This window comes from Bombina bombina, chromosome 1 (genome assembly GCF_027579735.1).
Source record: "Bombina bombina isolate aBomBom1 chromosome 1, aBomBom1.pri, whole genome shotgun sequence".
NCBI lineage: Eukaryota > Metazoa > Chordata > Amphibia > Anura > Bombinatoridae > Bombina > Bombina bombina.
The window spans coordinates 826,641,258-826,659,921 of record NC_069499.1 but is presented as its reverse complement, the minus strand read 5'-3'; the positions used below and the strand labels follow the sequence as shown (position 1 = coordinate 826,659,921).

At 41.6% G+C, this 18,664-nt stretch overlaps 1 protein-coding gene across 1 annotated transcript in view; it reads right to left on the bottom strand.

Annotated features, from left to right (window-relative positions):
- Positions 1-2,695: 2,695 nt before the first annotated feature.
- VPS4A (vacuolar protein sorting 4 homolog A) overlaps positions 2,696-18,664 on the bottom strand; it is a 126,406-nt gene continuing 110,437 nt past the window's right edge. The window contains exon 11 of the mRNA XM_053699419.1: positions 2,696-3,757. Within this exon, the coding sequence (XP_053555394.1) occupies positions 3,656-3,757 (102 nt within the window). The 3' untranslated portion in view covers positions 2,696-3,655. The remainder of the gene's footprint in view (positions 3,758-18,664) is intronic.

Here is an 18,664-nt window from a genome sequence, read left to right as displayed (position 1 = left end):
TCTGATCATAATCGTCTCGGTATCAGACTCCTCCGTAACTGAATCTGAAATGAGCACAGTCTCAGCATCAGAATCCACCATAACTGTAAAGAGGATATAGGAAAATGGACTATAAATAGTAAAAAACAAAAACGGCACCTGACACCACCAATGGCTGGGACGCTCTCCACCTCCTATGACCAGACCCCAGCGGACTAGAATATCTCAGTCGCCACACGGTCGGAAATGGGAACAGAGCGTAACCACGCCCGGACACAAGGTGAACCAAACAGTCCAAACAAAAGCACGCCAAAGGCCTCAAAGTTCCAAAGCACGAGCCCATAAACCTCACACATAAGCAGGTTGAATCACATAACAAACATGATTATAACCCCCCCTGTCCAATAACCCCCCTCAGGAGATATTAACCCTCGATTCCAAGATACTAACAGAGACTCACTGAGACCCTTATGTTATTAGTTAAACCCACAAGGTGATAGCATCACGGGAAACATTTACATTACAGTACATTGAATAAAGTAAAATGAAACGATCTTACCGGAATCTACGCCGTGGAACAGGAACACGGCCTTTCAAGTGTGATGGATAGTAGCATCACTTCCGCCATGGACTTGAGAGAAGAAAGCAGGCAGCGGAGCGAAGTTAGACAACGCTGATTGCTTGAGGAGCTGTTAACATGAGTCGGGATGGTTTTGCAGAAAGAAACTTCCTGCATCTCCGGACTCTAACTTTCATCCAAGCCTTCACTGAGAGACTGACAGGACTACTTAAAACTCCTGTCCCATGTCGAAGAGTACTACCCTCCATAAGAGACAAAAAAAGAAATTTTTTGCTTACCTGATAAATTTGTTTCTTTTTAGACACGATGAGTCCACGGATTTCATCCTTACTTGTGGGATTACGCCTCCTAGTCAGCAGGAGGAGGCAAAGAGAACCACAGCAGAGCTGTATATATAGCTCCTCCCTCCCTTCCCTCCCACTCCAGTCATTCGACCGAAGTTAGGAAGAGAAAGGAAAAGCAAAGGTGCAGAGGTGTCTGAAGTTTACAAAATTAATAACCTGTCTCATAGAACAGGGCGGGCCGTGGACTCGTGTCTAAAAAGAAACAAATTTATCAGGTAAGCATAAATTTTCTTTTCTTTTTAAAGACACGATGAGTCCACGGATTTCATCCTTAATTGTGGGATACAATACCAAAGCTAGAGTACACGGATGAAAAAGGGAGGGGCAAGACAGGAAACCTAAACAGAAGGCACCACTGCTTGAAGAACCTTTCTCCCAAAAACAGCCTCAGCCAAAGCAAAGGTATCAAATTTGTGAAAATTTTGAAAAAGTTTGAAGAGAGGACCAATTTGCAGAATCTTTTCTAACACCTCACTTTACCTCTTCCTATCACTAACATAGACAAAGAGAATGACTGGAGTGGGAGGGAAGGGAGGAGCTATATATACAGCTCTGCTGTGGTGCTCTTTGTCTCCTCCTGCTGACCAGGAGGCGTAATCCCACAAGGATGAAATCCGTGGACTCATCGTGTCATTAAAAAGAAACAAAAAGTCTGACACGTCTCTGCCAACCTCCTGGGACGAAAGGCAAAGAATGACTGGGGGATGAGGGGAGTGGGAGGAGTATGGTGGCCAGGTTCTTATTTCACAAAAGTAATGAATGCAGCTGTGGACTCTTTACATTTAAGAAGAAAATCAGCTCCAAAATAGCCGAATGCTGCGAGCAGCCGCATTTGGCAATGAACGAAACTGCAAAATGTACATGTCTAGTGAAAACTAGACTCTATTACAAAAAATGTGACTACACTTGGCCAACACCTACGGATTGATCAGGTAACTAATCATACTTTGTTTTGTGCCAACAGTATTGTTTTATACGTTTTTAAGACCCAAACGCCATGATATCATTTACTTATGCAATCGTCTTTCAATACATGACTCTGGTCTTAAAGGGAAATGAAAGCTAATTTTTTTTTTTCAAGATTCATATAGAAGATACATTTTTTAAACAACTTTCCAATTTACTTCTATTATCATATTTGCTTCATTCCCTTGATTATCCTTTGCTAAAGGAGCAGCAATACATCACTGAGAACTAGCTGAACACATCTAGTTAGCCAATCACAAGAGAAAAATATGTGCAGACACCAATAATTAGTTACCTCCCACTAGTGTATGATATGTACGTATTATTTTTCAACAACAAAGTACAATTGAAAATAGAAGTGAATTTAAAAGTATCTTAAAATAACATGCACTATCTGAATCATGCAAGTTTAATTTTGACTTTTCTATCCCTTTAAAGGAACATCAAAGTCATCATTTTATATATGCTTTTGGCATACATAGGCAATTAAGCACTGCACAAGATCTGTATACAATATACATTATTAAATTAATTTAACACTGTCATTCTGTTAGCACAATTTACAAAGGAGTTGCAAATCAAGGGTAGTTCAGGGGTACACCCAGTAGAATCCATTTTTCAGGTCTCCTTTGCTGAGACCAAATAGATATGGAGGTAAATGAGGCTGTTTCTGATCTAAACAATCACTGTGCAGAATGCTATACAATCATTATATATGGTCACGGGATCACATGCTTCTAGACTTTCATATTCCTTTCATGAGTGGCGTTTGATTTCTCCTTATTTATTGCATAATATGGGAGAAAAGCACAGAGGTGAGAAAGGATGCTGGCAACGTCTTTATTTTGTGTTGGTGATCAATAAAAACAAACAAAAACAAACACCTGATTTCTGGTATGTAGTGTCACCCAGGTTACTGAAAAAGAACAGTACATTTTCCATGTTGAACTAATCAACACGCCTGAGTGCTTTTCTGCAATAATATGCTACATCTACAATGTCATGTAACAGGACAGCAATGCCAGGGCCATTTCTACATGTGTTTGCCAACCTTTAGCAGGTATACAAAGCACGGTTTGCGTGTGTACACTGTGGGAAATGTTACTACTTTTTATTTATAAGAGCAGCTGTTCAGTGGTGCCATACAGGCATCACCTCAATAAATAACACGACATAAAATAAAGAGGAGAGAGAAAATGACACCTCATCCCCCCCAAGAAAGCTGCTCAATGTCCTGATAATGTCACTTCTGCAGGGCCTTGACAAAGATCTCCTATAGATGCAGCACTTATGTGCAAATGAGCACCAGACAGGATGTGGCATCAACTCAAAGAGAAAGGATATATTTACACAGCTGAACATCATCCCATGAATGCAACCAGTACCAGCAAGGGAGTGGCAGAGCAAATGGGGAGAGTCCCACCCCCACTTTGCAGAGTCAGGGACTAAAAGGGGGGATGGTGTAATGTTAGGTATTTAATAACAAAAATGTCAGTTTTTACTTATCAGGCAGAGGCTTTCCTGATCGTTCTGCAAATGGAAAAGCAGTCACCTGACTTGAGACTTATGACAAATTAATATAAACCTCAGGAACATTAGCTTGTTGATGGGTTGTAGAGCTCAGGCAGCACATGGACTCGGGGGAGGGATAAAGTCCTGGATATACAGGGGAGATTCTCCAGAGCTGTAAGATTCCTGCTTTCACTCTCCATGGGGGGCCTTTAGAGATAAGCAAGCGAACACTGTGTCCAAAAGGCATGCCCCCCTTCTTACTGCTTCTGAAGGCTCATCCTTCCTGTCCAAAGTCTTCTGTAAATTTCTTCACCTTTAGAAGATCCTCAGTGTTCACCGTAGGACGTGTGGTAGCCAAAGAGCGAAGCATGTCAGACTAGGGGAAAATAAAAAATATATAATATATAAACAAAACAATTTAGGACAGTGATGTAGCTTTCAGTTACAAACCAGGGTTATTACTGGTTCCCCAAGTTTAATCAAAACTCCACTAAATTAAATTTCCTTCACTGATTCCTTAAGACACTTTGGTTTATGCTTAACTAATGCTCTCTCATTTAACACTTGCCAATCCCCTAACAAAATCCTTCCACATTAACTTCATGTTTGAACAACTCAAATTTCAACAATAGACACTACCCAAAAATATAATTCATGCTTACCTGATAAATTAATTTCTTTCATGGTGGCAAGAGTAAACAAGCCATTACTCCAGGGAAATTACCTCTCCTGACCACTAGGAGGAGGCAACGATTCTAAAAACTCAAAGAGCCCATAAAAACGTCTCCCACCATACTGGAAACTAATCTGATGTATAGCCAAGAAAGGAGAATGAGGGTAGAAAAGAGTAAGAGCAAAACATGGAATAGGAAAAAAAAAAAAAGTGTTACATACTTAAACTGCTGCCATACAAAAATACATTAAAAAAAGAAAATTTATGCTTACCTGATAAATGTATTTCTTTTTAGACACGATGAGTCCACGGATTTCATCCTTACTTGTGGGATTTCACCTCCTGGTCAGCAGGAGGAGGCAAAGAGCACCACAGCAGAGCTGCTATATATAGCTCCTCCCTTCCCCCCCACTCCAGTCATTCGACTGAAGTTAGGAAGAGAAAGAAAAAGCCAAGGTGCAGAGGTGTCTGAAGTTTACAAAAAATAATAACCTGTCTCAGAGAACAGGGCGGGACGTGGACTCATCATGTATAAAAAGAAATAAATTTATTAGGTAAGCATACATTTTCTTTTCTTTTTAAAGACACGATGAGTCCACAGATTTCATCCAAAGCTAGAGTACACGGATGATAAGGGAGGGACAAGACAGGGAACCTAAACGGAAGGCACCACTGCTTGAAGAATCTTTCTCCCAAAAACAGCCTAGGCCGAGGCAAAAGTATCAAATTTGTAAAATGTAGAAAAAGTGTGAAGAGAAGACCAAGTTGCAGCCTTGCAAATCTGTTCTACAGAAGCTTCATTTTTGAATGCCCATGAGGAAGCAACAGCCCTAGTGGAATGAGCCGTAACTCTTTCAGGAGGCTGCTGTCCAGCAGTCTCATATGCAAAACGATGATACTCTTCAGCCAAAAAGAAAAAAAGGTAGCCGTAGCTTTCTGACCCTTACGTTTCCCAGAGAAAACAACAAACAAAGAAGGCGACTGACGAAAGTCCTTAGTCGTTTGTAAATAAAATTTTAAAGCACGGACCACGTCCAAATTGTGCAAAAGACACTCCTTTGGAGAAGGATTAGGACACAAGGAAGGAACCACAATTTCCTGATTAATATTCCTGTTGAAACAACCTTAGGAAGAAACCCTAGATTAGTATGTAAAACTACTGTTACGGTACCAACAGTGTACCAAGGGTTAATACCAGATGAACAATGTCCTGCATAGGGAATCAGCCATTCACAACCCCAACCAGTTTTCCCCACAAACATGAGACCAGGCTCCACATCAGGTTTAAAACAGAATGTCATTTATTAAAGGCTATGCCTAGTATTTATGCAGGTCTGACCCCCCCCCCCCCAGATGGGGGTTGAAAGACTGTTGTACATTACATGGAGGGAACAAGCCCTTTGACATGATACAATAGAATTATATTACTTAAACACTTAACCACAAGACACTCTTGGCTCTTCTTATCACTTAGGCGTTTTCTCTCTGAGGGTGATCAAACAATGGAATTCTTATCACTAACTAAATTATGGTTGGAGCCAGCAACTTGTGTTTAGAAAATAGTTTCTTAAAGCTAAACACAGTTAACTCCTTCAGTCCTGACAGAAGGGTCTGTCACATAGCTCCCTCCTTGTGGAACACTCCGGCAGACCCGGCTTGACCCTTTTGCGGGTCAACCTGGGGATGACCGGACTAGGAGGTGGTAGGCATGTCAGTTTGCTGGGACAATCCATCTGTATTCCCGTTATGAGAGAGAATTCCTGTCCATACAAACAAGGGTTCAAATTCCTCAGTGCCCAGACCAGGGCCAAACAGTCCTTCAAAATCCCATCAGCTTCTTTACGAGTTTTCTGTACCTGCTCTTTATAGGTATCCACAATCCCTTCATACTGACATAGGGTGCCCTTGAGTTGCTGCACCTCACTATGAGCCAGCGTCAGCTTCTCCTCAAGTGTCGCTAAGTTTGTCTTTAAGGTTTCATGTCCCACTCTCAAGCTGGTGTTTTCTGCAGTCTGTCGGTGCAGCTTGTCTAGCAGAGATTCACGCTCCTTCATCAGCGCATTGTAACGGGACCTCCACATATCAATAGCGGATAGAGATTTACTGAGCTCAGCGTCCTGGGGCTTAGCAGCAGGTGGGTCAGTCTCTGCTGCACGGATCTGGGCACGGGTAGTCACAGGGTTAACATCAGCGGGACCCATAGGAGCGTAGGCAGAAACAAGGGGGGCCAAGTCATTTCCAAGAAGAACATCAGCAGGTAAGTCCTTCTTGACCCCCACATTCACAGGTCTAGCGCCCACTCCCCAATCCAAATGTACCCTGGCAACAGGTAGGCTGAACACATCGCCCCCTGCTACCCTCACAGCCACAGTGTCTCCAGTGTACTGTTTCTCAGACACCAAGTTCTTTTGAAGCAAGGTCATGGTAGCACCAGTATCCCGTAGACCACTGACCTTCTTCCCATTCACTTTAACCAGTTGCCGGTTATTCCGGTGGGCAGCTTGCACAAGGTCTGCCTCATGTAGGATGCTCCAGCATTCTTGCGCCTCTACGTAGCGGGCCGCAGGCTGAGGATTACGTGGGATTCCGCCGACGGGTCTTCTCAAGGACTGCGCTTGGTTCGCTGCGTTTAGGGGACACTCTGGTCTTTTGTGCCCTAGTTGCTTACATCTAAAGCACCGAATAGGTTGTGAGTAGCACCGCGAATTGAACAGGGCTCTCTGAGGGTAGTTCGTGGCCGGAGGCCGTGTGGTATAGCGGTGCGCCGGGGTTTGGTAACTGGCAGCTGCTGGGGTGACTGGGGGTCTGTACTCCACTCTAGCAGGGGGCTTAGTGGTAGCAGTGTCCAGTTTGCGGGCATCCGTATACTCATCTGCCAAGCGAGCCGCTTCCTGCAGGGTGGAGGGTTTACGGTCCCGAACCCACTCTCGAACTCCTGCGGGTAACTTGTCGAAGCAATGTTCCAACAGGAATAGCTGCAGCACCTCTTCCCCAGATATGGCTTGGCACCCCGCTATCCAGTGAGCTGCTGTGCGGTGCACCTTACATGCCCACTCAAGGTAGGAATCTCCAGCTAATTTAACAGTGTCTCTGAACCTCCTCCGGTATGCCTCCGGTGTAACCGCATACCTGGAGAGCAGAGCCTCTTTTATAGTATTATAATCCCCGACTTCCTCATCTGGAATGGCCCGAAAAGCCTCACTGGCCCGGCCGGATAATTTTCCAGATAATATCGTGACCCAGTCCTCTGCGGGTACCTTCTGTAGTGCACATTGCCTCTCAAAATCCGCAAGGTACCCATCAATCTCTCCTTCTGTTTCCAGGAAGTTTTTAAAAGCTGCAAAATTTACTTTTCTCTTTTCCACTCGGGTTGCTGTGACTTGGGCTGCTGCAGCGCCGCTTTGGCGAAGTAGGTTTGCCTCCACAGCTGCTATGACCCGGTCGATAATTTCCGCAGATGGGTTGGGGCCATAATGTGCCAGTCTTATTTTGACAGCCCGGTCAAAACTTGCTTCTTCGGGGGTTCTGTCTGATATGCTGAGCCCATTGGTTCCTACGGTCCCTGGTACTCTTTCCATCTTTGTCAGTATTGTAATAATCCCCCTCTTCCTGAGGTTACTGGCTTGTGTAGTTGCTCTTCTGGGCGATAAGGTTCATCCCGTCGCTTGCCACCAATTGTTACGGTACCAACAGTGTACCAAGGGTTAATACCAGATGAACAATGTCCTGCATAGGGAATCAGCAATTCACAACCCCAACCAGTTTTCCCCACAAACATGAGACCAGGCTCCACATCAGGTTTAAAACAGAATGTCATTTATTAAAGGCTATGCCTAGTATTTATGCAGGTCTGACCCCCCCCCCCCCCCAGATGGGGGTTGAAAGACTGTTGTACATTACATGGAGGGAACAAGCCCTTTGACATGATACAATAGAATTATATTACTTAAACACTTCAACCACAAGACACTCTTGGCTCTTCTTATCACTTAGGCGTTTTCTCTCTGAGGGTGATCAAACAATGGAATTCTTATCACTAACTAAATTATGGTTGGAGCCAGCAACTTGTGTTTAGAAAATAGTTTCTTAAAGCTAAACACAGTTAACTCCTTCAGTCCTGACAGAAGGGTCTGTCACAACTACCTTATCCAAATGAAAAATAAGGTAAGGAGAATTGTATTGTAATGCCGAAATTTCAGACACTCTTCGAGCTGAAGAAATGGCAACAAGAAACAAAACTTTCCAAGATAATATTTCTCTTATCCTGAGGAAGGAGGTGACTCTTACCTCCCGTAATGTCCGAAATAATCTCCTTCAGGCCAGGTCCAAACAAGGTCTTTCCTTTGTAAGGAATAACTAGAAGCTTGGACTTGGATGACACATCCGCAGACCAAGGCTTTAACCATAAAGCCCTGCGGGCCAGAATAGAAAACCCTGAACTTTTAGCTGCTAATTTAGTAATTTTCAGAGAAGCATCTGTAATAAAGGCATTAGCCAACTTCAGAGCTTTAATCCTATCTTGGATCTCCTCTAAAGTGGTCTCAGTCCTGAGAGATTCAGACAGAGCATCAAACCAATAGGCTGCTGCACTAGTGACTGTAGCAATGCACGCAGCCGGCTGCAATAGCAGACCCTGGTGAACATAAATCTTTTTAAGAAGACCCTCCAACTTCTTGTCCATGGGGTCTTTAAAAGCACAACTATCCTCAATGGAAATAGTAGTTTGCTTAGCTAGAGTGGAAATAGCTCCTTCCACCTTAGGTACCGTCTGCCAAGTTTCCCTGACAGCATCCGCTATAGGAAACATTTTCTTGAAAATAGGAGATGGAGAAAAGGGAATACCTGGTCTTTCCCATTCCTTGGAAATAATCTCCGAAGTTCGCTTCGGTACTGGAAAAACGTCTGAGTAAGAGGGAACTTCAAAATATCTGTCCAATTTGCTTGACTTCACAGGAGCGACCACTACTGTAGAATCACAGTCATCTAAATTAACTAAAACCTCCCTGAGCAACAGACGGAGGTGTTCTAGTTTGAACCTGAAAGAAACAACCTCTGAATCAGTCAAAGGTATTGAACCTTCAGAGTCTGAAACTTCACCTTCTGATAGAACCTCCATACCCTCCAACTCAGCTCCCTGAGAGGGTACCTCAGAGATTGCCACTCATTTACTACATGGTTGTCCTTCCTTTTACGCTTGCCCTGTAGCACAGGGAAAGCAGACAACGCATCAGAAATAGTGGAAGACACTATGTCTTTTAAAGTAATTCCAGCAATCACTGGAGTAGAAGTACAGGGCACTGCTTGAGCGGGCGTTAAATCTTGGGACGCTTGGGGAGAAAGCTGCGGCATACTCTGAATCTCAGCATTAGACTCCTGAGAATCATCCGCCTTAAAAATATTTTGCTCATAAAAAATCTTTTCTTTATACTTTAAAGCCCTCTCAATGCAAGAGGGACAGAAAGGAATTGGTGGTTCCATATTGGCATCCAAGCACGTAGAGCAAAAAACATTTTGTACAGCTCCTGTGTCCATGTTGAAGCACAATAGGATATTCAAAAAATAATAACACTGTAACTGGCCCTTTAAATTTTCGAGATAAACATTTTTACAGCAGGTAGAAAAAAATAGTGTCCCAAAAAAACAACCAAATATAAATAGAACAATATAGTTTAAATAATTTGGAATGACAGAAAAATACTGTGACTTTAAAATTTAAAAGAAAACTATTGTCCTTGCAGAAAATAAATGTCCAATATTTACAGCAGGTAGCCATAATAATAAAAACCCTCAGACACCACTACGCCTCAGCAGCCCTGCTGAGGCGCCTACCTGCCGCCCGGATCCACCACTCTGATCTCCAAACAGTCCGATGACAAGGGCTTGAAAATGCTATGCAACTACTTGCTATGAGACACAAAACCATGCGGTGCTAGTGCGAGTCCCAGCCGTCTGAATAAAAAGCACTGTGTACCCGGAAAACAGCTCCTGATAAACCAGGAACTGAAACTGCGCAGATTTACTATGAAAAGCGCGCAAAGACATAGCCCTGCCCATCGTGGGCGTCAGAAAAAGTACACGATCCGACCGGCATCACTCAGAAAAAAAATAAACTATGTTAAAGAAAAAAAAAAAACTTAGCTTAAAGGGACAGTCTACACCAGAATTGTTATTGTTTTAAAAGATAGATAATCCCTTGTTTACCCATTCCCTAGTTTTGCATAACTAACACAGTTATATTTATATATTTTTTACCTCTGTGATTATCTTGTATCTAAGCCTCTGCAGACTGCCCCTTTATTTGTTCTTTTGACAGACTTGCAGTTTAGCCAATTAGTGATGGCTCCCAGTAACTTCACGTGCACGAGCACAGTGTTATCTATATGAAAAACATGAACTAACACCCTCTAGTGGTGAAAAACCTGTTAAAATGCATTCTTAAGAGGTGGCTTTCAAGGTCTAAGAAATTAGCATATGAACCTCCTAGGTTAAGCTTTAAACTAAGAATACCAAGAGAACAAAGAAAAATTGGTGATAAAAGTAAATTGGAAAATTGTTTAAAATTACAGGCCCTATCTGCTTCATGAAAGTTTTTTTTTGGACTAGACTGTCCCTTAAACTCCCAGCCCCATTAAGCTGTCCACACAACCCTCTATACTTAGAGAGCAAAATGTCCCAATCACAATTAGCCCCATATTGCTGAGCTTTATGTGTTTAACCAAAAATAAAATAAAGTGATTACTCTTATCTGAGTTTTTGATCCTTCCCAGAATAAAAAGTTAGCACTTACCTTAATGCTGTCCGACAGCAGGACAGTCCAGCAGGTGTAAGAGGTCCTCTCCCTCCCATAGCCCTGTGGAAAGTGATAGAGCCTGAGTTAGACTTGCTTAGGCCATCAGAATAAGGGCAGCAGAAATGTATGGGAGGCGCAGTGAGAATTATGTCCCACCAGTTCCCATTGCTTTAAAGCCACCTAATGCTCTACTGTAGAGACTGATATGGACTACGGCTACACCCTAGACAAAGCAGCACACTCTGGCACTACTTTAAAAACAAAAAACTCTTGTTTGAAGAATCTATTTCTAACACCTCACTTTACCTCTTCCTACACTAACGCAGGCAAAGAGAATGACTGGAGTGGGAGGGAAGGGAGGAGCTATATATAGCAGCTCTGCTGTGGTGCTCTTTGCCTCCTCCTGCTGACCAGGAGGTGAAATCCCACAAGTAAGGATGAAATCCGTGGACTCATCGTGTCTTTAAAAATAAATAATAAAAATTCCTTGAAAAAATGGGTGGGGTCTCGTGGACTCACTACCATGAAATAAATTAATTTATCAGGTAAGCATAAATGATGAGCAATTACTCCTGGGAAAGTAATACCAAAGCTGTGGAGTCCACAAGTAATGAGGGCAGGACTAAATGATTACCTAATGTTCAATTTTTTTATGCTGCAAATATATACAAACACAACAAAACATAATGACTAGAAACAGCTGTCTGAAGGACTTTCTTACCAAAAGCTGCTTCAGAAAAAGCAAAAACATCAAAATGGTAGAATTTAGAAAAAGTATGTAAGGAAGACCAAGTAGCTGCCATGCAAATTTGATCAACAGATACCTCATTCTTAAAAGACCAGAAGGTAGCCACTGACCAAGTAGAATGTGCAGCAATATGTTTAGTAGGAGACTGTTGAACCTCCAAATAAGACTTACGAATCAAAACAGCTGTAGCCTTCCAACCCTTCCTGGAAATGAAAATTGACCAAACATACTAGAGGATTGTCTAAAATCCTTAGTAGCCTGCAAATAAAACTTCAAAGCTATGTAGCCACCAATCAGCCAGAGCTACCCAGGGTGCTGAACAAAAAAAGGGACGGCTCCTAAGCTTACATTCCAGCTTTTTCAAATAAAGATTACCAAAGGAACAAATAAAAATGGATAATAGGAGTAAGTTAGAAAGTTGCTTAAAACTGCATGCTCTATCTGAATCATGAAGGAAACAAATTGGCTTTCATATCACTTTAATCATATCTCCAAATTCCCCTGCAAATTAAGACTCAAGCTGATGCAATTTACTCTTAACTCGGCTAAAAAACTAAATAGCGAGAGCGTGGAAAACATCAACTCCTCCTACCACTACTGTTTGGGTAAAACATATCACTGATACGCTCCCTCTTGAGAAATATGGTTTCTTCAAGATACAAAAATTAGCCATATTTTATGACATACAATATTATTGGGAAACCACACCATTTTTTGAGCCCTCAAATGTAGTGAAATTTAAAGCGATAATTATGACCCAGCTGACCACCCTCCCAACTCCTTTTCCTCCTTCTGACTCTGGGTTCTTTCGCTTTTCCTCCTCTTTAAATAATTCTCTCAAGTATATGCATTATTATAGACTCAAAAGAACTGGCGTGCAAAACATTTAGAACCAAATTAAGGTTCCAAGGAGGAGAAATTGGTTTAATCAACGGCTTAACCCTGACTAAACCCTGAACAAAACTATGAATATCCAGAAATGTATCAATCTTCTAGTGAAATAAGACTGAAAGAGACAAAATCTGGGAACTGGCGGATAAACCTTTATCCAAACCATCTTGAAGAAATTGAATTCTAGGAATTCTAAAAAGAGTGAAAGCTAAAACCATGCTCCACATATCAAGAAATAAAGGCCTTCCAAACCTTGTGATAAATCTTCCTTGTCATAGTATTACAATCCTGAATCATAGTCTCAATTACAAAATTAGAAAAACCTCTGTCTAAAATCTAAGCGTTCAATCGCTAAGCCTCAAGCTTAGAAATCCTGATAGATTTAAGATCCTGATTGAAAAAAAACGGACCTTGAGACAGAAGGTCATGGTGCAGAGGAAAAGGGACCGAATAAAGATTTGCACAAGCTGTGAGAAATTTCAGCCTTCTCTAATCCATCAGGGAGAGTCTCATAGAGGTTGAATCTACTATAACACCTAGAAACATAACCCTGGACTGAGGAGTAAGAGAACTTGTTGGAAAATTGATTCTCCAATCATGCTTTTGAAAAAACAAAACGTATGTTGGTATGAGATACTACTAAATGTAAATTTTGAGCCTGTACTAAGATTTCGTCCAGGTAAGGAACCACCAAAACACCCTGAGCTCTTAAACAATAAGAGTCCCCAAAACTTTTTTTTAAATCCTGGGAGTGGTAGCCAGACCAAACGGAGGAGCACCAAAACGGAAAATGCTTGTCCAGGAATGCAAATCTTAGAAAACTATAAAGATCAAAGTTAATAGGGATAAGAAAATAAGCATTCTTCAAATCAAATCAATTGTGGACATAAACTGACCTTACAGAACAAGAGGAAGAATATTCCAAAATAGTTTTCACCTTGAAAGAAGGAACCCTGAGAAACTTGTTTAAAGTCTTTAAATCCAGAACAGGCCTGTAAGTTCCATTCTTCTGAACAACAACAAAGAGGTTGAAATAAAACCCATAACCCTGTTCTGACCTCGGAACTGGGATTATTACACCCACAAATTCTAGATCAAGACTGACTGAAAGAAGGCTCTTGTCTTCATATAATTCTTTGGAACATGAGACAAAAGAAACCTTCCCCTGGGAGGCTTCAATTTGAAACCAATTCTGTATTCCTGGGAAACTATAATCAGACCCCATGGATTCTGAGCAGACTGAAACCAAGCCCCCTATAAAAAAGGCATAATCTGCACCCTTACCAGAAGATCTGGATCAGGGGATGCAGCTTCCTGCCGACAGGTTTCTTGGACTGCTTAGATTTGTTCCAATTAGGATTTGGCTTCCATGAAAATCTGGAAGCACCCGGTTTTTGAGAGGAAGAAGAGGGCTTTTGGTTCCTAGATTGACGAAAGGACCAAAAATTATTAGAAACCCTGGCTTTACTATTGTAGCTTTTCTTCCTTAGGAAAAGAAGCCTCTTACCTCCAGTAACAGTAGCATCTAAACCAGGCTCAAGCAAAACTTTTCCCTGAAAAGAAAGGGACAAAAGCTTTAACTAAGAAACCATATCAGCCAACCATTATTTCAACCATAAGGTTTGCCTGGTCAGAACGACTAATGCCATATTCTTGGCATTGATTTTAATAATGTCAACAATGCAAATGAAAGCATTAGCTGTCTTAAAAGGGACATGAGACCCAAAAGTTTTATTTCATGATTCAGATAGAGAATACAATTTTAAACAACTTTCCAATTTACATCTAATCTTATTTGCTTCATTCTCTTGGTATCCTTCCTTGAAGAAGCAGCAATGCACAATACTAAGCTGGGCAGGGCGAAGATGGAGGAACAATAAAAACCTACCCTCCAGAGTTAGACCCATGCAGAACCAGTCTGAGATGTTCCATCACATAGTCTAGTGAAACACAAAGCAGTAGACCAGCACAACAACCAATGCAAAAGAACAAAGTAGAAAATGCCCAAATTATGTCTAATTCACCCCACTGCATCATGTGACAGACCTCAGCCAATCACAAATGCATATATGTATATTCTGAAATTGGATAACCTTGAAGATTAAAAATCCAAACTGTTCCATAGGTTTCTTAGAGAAAGATGCTATGGAAAAAGGCAGAACCACAACAGAACCTCAAAAATAATAGGAACTTAATATATGAGTATCCTATAAGAATCACTCAACATGTGTGTAACACAGATGTACGGCCGTGAATAAAAAAAGAAAAAATACTGATGCATACTATACCAATATAGGTATACTGTTGTATAGTAATAAACAGTAATACCAGATAAGGAACATGCTGCAGAAGAATTGCACCAATAAATGGTACCAAATTGCACAGCAACAAGAATTGCAAATATAGCAAATGCTGAAGATTCACTTGTGCATAAAGCAGCGTTTTGCACAGTAATAAGTAACAGTAGTACCGCAGTACAAACAGAAAAAGATACTGTAGTATCCACACATCAGCATAAAATTGTCTGACAATAGATAGCAGGATACAGATATGGAAATACAGCTGTATCGATTCAACTAAAATGTACTATTACCCAGCAATAAATATTAGTAGTACAGCATTATACAATATATAAAATACGGAGGATCACACGTAGGGAAAAATATTGTATTGCACAGCAACAAACAACAAAAGAACAGAATATGGAGCAAACAAAGTATCTCACAAAGTTAAAAGTATGTAATTGACCAGAATAAATATCAAAACAAGATGTTGAAAATACTGTAGTATTCCAGACAGTGAAACATATGTTATTGCACAGCAAATAAATAACAAACAGTACAGAGCCTGCTGCAATTCTTTAAAAACCAGGTTAAGAATCCAGGGAGGAGTAACAGGTTTAAACACAGGCCTGATTCTGACCAGGGCCTGAACAAAAGCTTGAACATCTGGTAAATCTGCCAGACGTTTGTGCAAAAGATTAGACAGAGCAGAAATCTGACCCCTCAGAGTACTGGCTGACAAGACCATCCAGATTTTTTTTTTCAAAATTCAGGGAAACCTTACCTGTCTCCAGAAGAAGCCCTTAGTTTCGCCCCAAAAAATATTTACTCCATACCTCATGGTAAATCCTGCGAGTAGCAGGTTCACAAGCGTGAAGCATAGTATCAATGACCGCTTCCAAAAAACCACGTCTAGATAGAACTAGACATTCAATCTCCAAGCAGTCAGCTTCAGAGAATCCAGATAAGAATGGAGGAAAGGACCCTAAATTAAAAGATCCTTCCTCAGAGGTAACCTCCAAGGTGGAAGAAATGACATCTTCACCAGATCTGTAAACCAGAACCTGCGAAGCCAGACAGGAGCTATTGGAATCACAGACGCCCTCTCCCACTTGATAGCAATGACTCATGGAAGGAGAGCTGCTAGACCGAAAACCCACGGAACCGCCAGGGCATATATCAGGGCGGCCTGAGGATCTCTTGACCATGAACCGTACTTTGGAATCTTGGCGTTCTGACGAGATGCCATCAGATCCAACACCGGAACCCCCCACATGAGGGTTATCCTGGAGAACACCTCCGGATGAAGAGCCCGATCCCTGGTATGAAAAGTTTGCCTTCTCAGAAAATCGCCTCCCAATAGGCCACTCCTGGAATGTGGATGGCAGATAGGAGACAATCGTGAACTTTCGCCCACTGCAGAATGCGAGTCACCTCCTTCATAGCCAAGGAACTCCAAGTTCCTTCCTGAAGATTGATGTAATCCACAGAGGTGATGTTGTCCAATAGGAACCTGATAAACCGGACTAAAGATAATTGAGGCCAAGCTATCAAGACATTGAAAATTGCTCTCAACTCCAAGATGTTTATGGGGAGAGAAGACTCCTCTTGAGTCCACAGGCCCTGAGCTTTTAGAGAGCCCCAAACTCCCCAGCCAAGGTTTGAATCTGAAGTTACAATCACCCAGGAGGGGCTCATGAAGCAAGTGCCTCATGAGAATCCACCACGAAAGAGAGACTCTTGTCAGGGAATCCAGATTTAACCTCTGTGATAAATCCGAATGGTCTCCGTTCCATTGACTGAGCATGCAAAGCTGCAGCGGTCGCAGATGGAACCGAGCAAAGGGAATGATTTTCATGGAATCCATCATCAGAACAATCACCTCCATGCATTGAGCCACTGTTGAATGAAAGGCAGACTGGAGAGAAAGGCAAGCAGCAAGACGTTTGGGTTTTCTGACGTCCATCAGGAAAAATTGTCATGGACAGGGAATCTATGAATGTCCCTAGGAAACACACTTTTGAAGCTGGAACTAAAAAAACTCTTCTCCAGATTCACTTTCCACCCGTGGGAATGCAGAACTCAAAATCTTCAGCTTGCTAGACAGACAAGCTCACCACTAGGCCACCTAGACCAGGCTCCCAATTGCTTGGAATTCTGGGAGCTGTGGTAAGACCAAACGGAAGTAACAACTGAAAATGTTTGTCCAGAAAGGCAAACATTAGAAAATGATGATTATCCCTGTGAATGGGAACATGTAAATACTCGTCCTATAGGTCTATGGTCATCATGAACTGATCTTCCAGAACCAAAGGAAGAATGGAACAAATAGTTTCCATCTTGAAGAACGGAACCCTGAGGAATTTGTCTAGACACTTGAGGACTAGGATTGGGTCGAAAAGTTACCTCCTTTTTGGGGACCACAAATGGATTTGAATAAAATCCCTGACCTGGAACAATAACTCCCAGGGAGGATAGGTCCTCTACGCAATGTAAGAAGGCCTCCCACTTTACCTGTTTTGAGGATAGTCTTGACAGGAGAAATCTGCCCCTTGGAGGGCAAGACTGAATCCTATTTTGTAATCCAGCATGCTGATTAAGAGTCAGTGGAAAGCATCTTGTATTGCTTTCCCTCGTTCCAGGACTGGCCGGATTTCCAAGTGGACCTTGGTTGAAAGAAGAAGAGGATGACTTCTGTCCTTAGAATTTGCGAAAGGAACTAAAATGAGAAGTCTGTTGACCCTCAGGTCCATTCTTCTTGTCCTGAGGTATGAAAAATCCATTTCCACCCATAATCTCTGAAAGGAATTCCGCCAGACAGGCCAAAACAGAGCTCTACAAGCTAGGACAGTGAAGCTAGGCAACCTAGTTCCTAGTCTAATTACCTGCATGTTGGAATCGCAGGAAAAAGCATTGGATAATTTAAGAGACTTGATCCTATTCTTGGATCTCCTCAATCGTAGTCTCCTCTGACATAAAAGCAGACAGGGCATTGAAAGGAGAAAAAAGGAAAATATTCCTGAAAAATACAGTAGCAGATAAAGCATAGGAAAATCTAAAAAGCGAAAAGCAATAAAGAGGCCTGAAATCAGGACCTTCACTCAAACTTACACACAATTGCGCAAAGTAGACTCAGCTCTAAAAATTCTCATTTTATCTTACCAGTATAGATAATCAAGCCAACAGCTCTCAGCTATTAAACAGCTTACTTAACCACCAAGCTATTTCGGCAGTAAAAAGAAAAAAAAGAAAAAACTTACAAGCAATAAGCAGAGGTACACAAATCCAGGAAAAAAACGTTTACAGTAGCCAGAAATGTATATGCAAGAGAAAGAAATAATCCCCGAACATACCTTTAATCTGTCCAGGGGACAAAGAATAAAACAAGCAAAGCAAAACAAGTAAACCTTAAAATCTTAACTTAAAAAATGCTACTGAAAAAAAAAGGCGTAGGGATAATATATGCAAAGCAATAGTCCCTAAATACCCCCCCAAGAATGCTGGGGGATGAACCCTTAATACTAGGTGGCAGCCCAGGACAAGAAATCCCTGATAATTAAAAGGATTACTCAAGTCCCATAAAAATTTACAAAACACCTAAAGTGCCCCAAATTAAATAGGCACATTAAAAGATGTTCAAGTTATTAAAGAAATGCCCCAGAACTAAACCCATAAGATGGGTAACACGCATCAGATCTCCTATTATAGAAGCATACGTGGCAAAGATTAGATTGCGGCTAGGAGCATAGACCGCATATACACTCATCAAAGATTCTAAGGACAAATATTAAGCAGTCCAAGTGAAAAAAACATAATTTATGCTTACCTGATAAATTTATTTCTCTTGTAGTGTATCCAGTCCACGGATCATCCATTACTTATGGGATATTCTCCTTCCC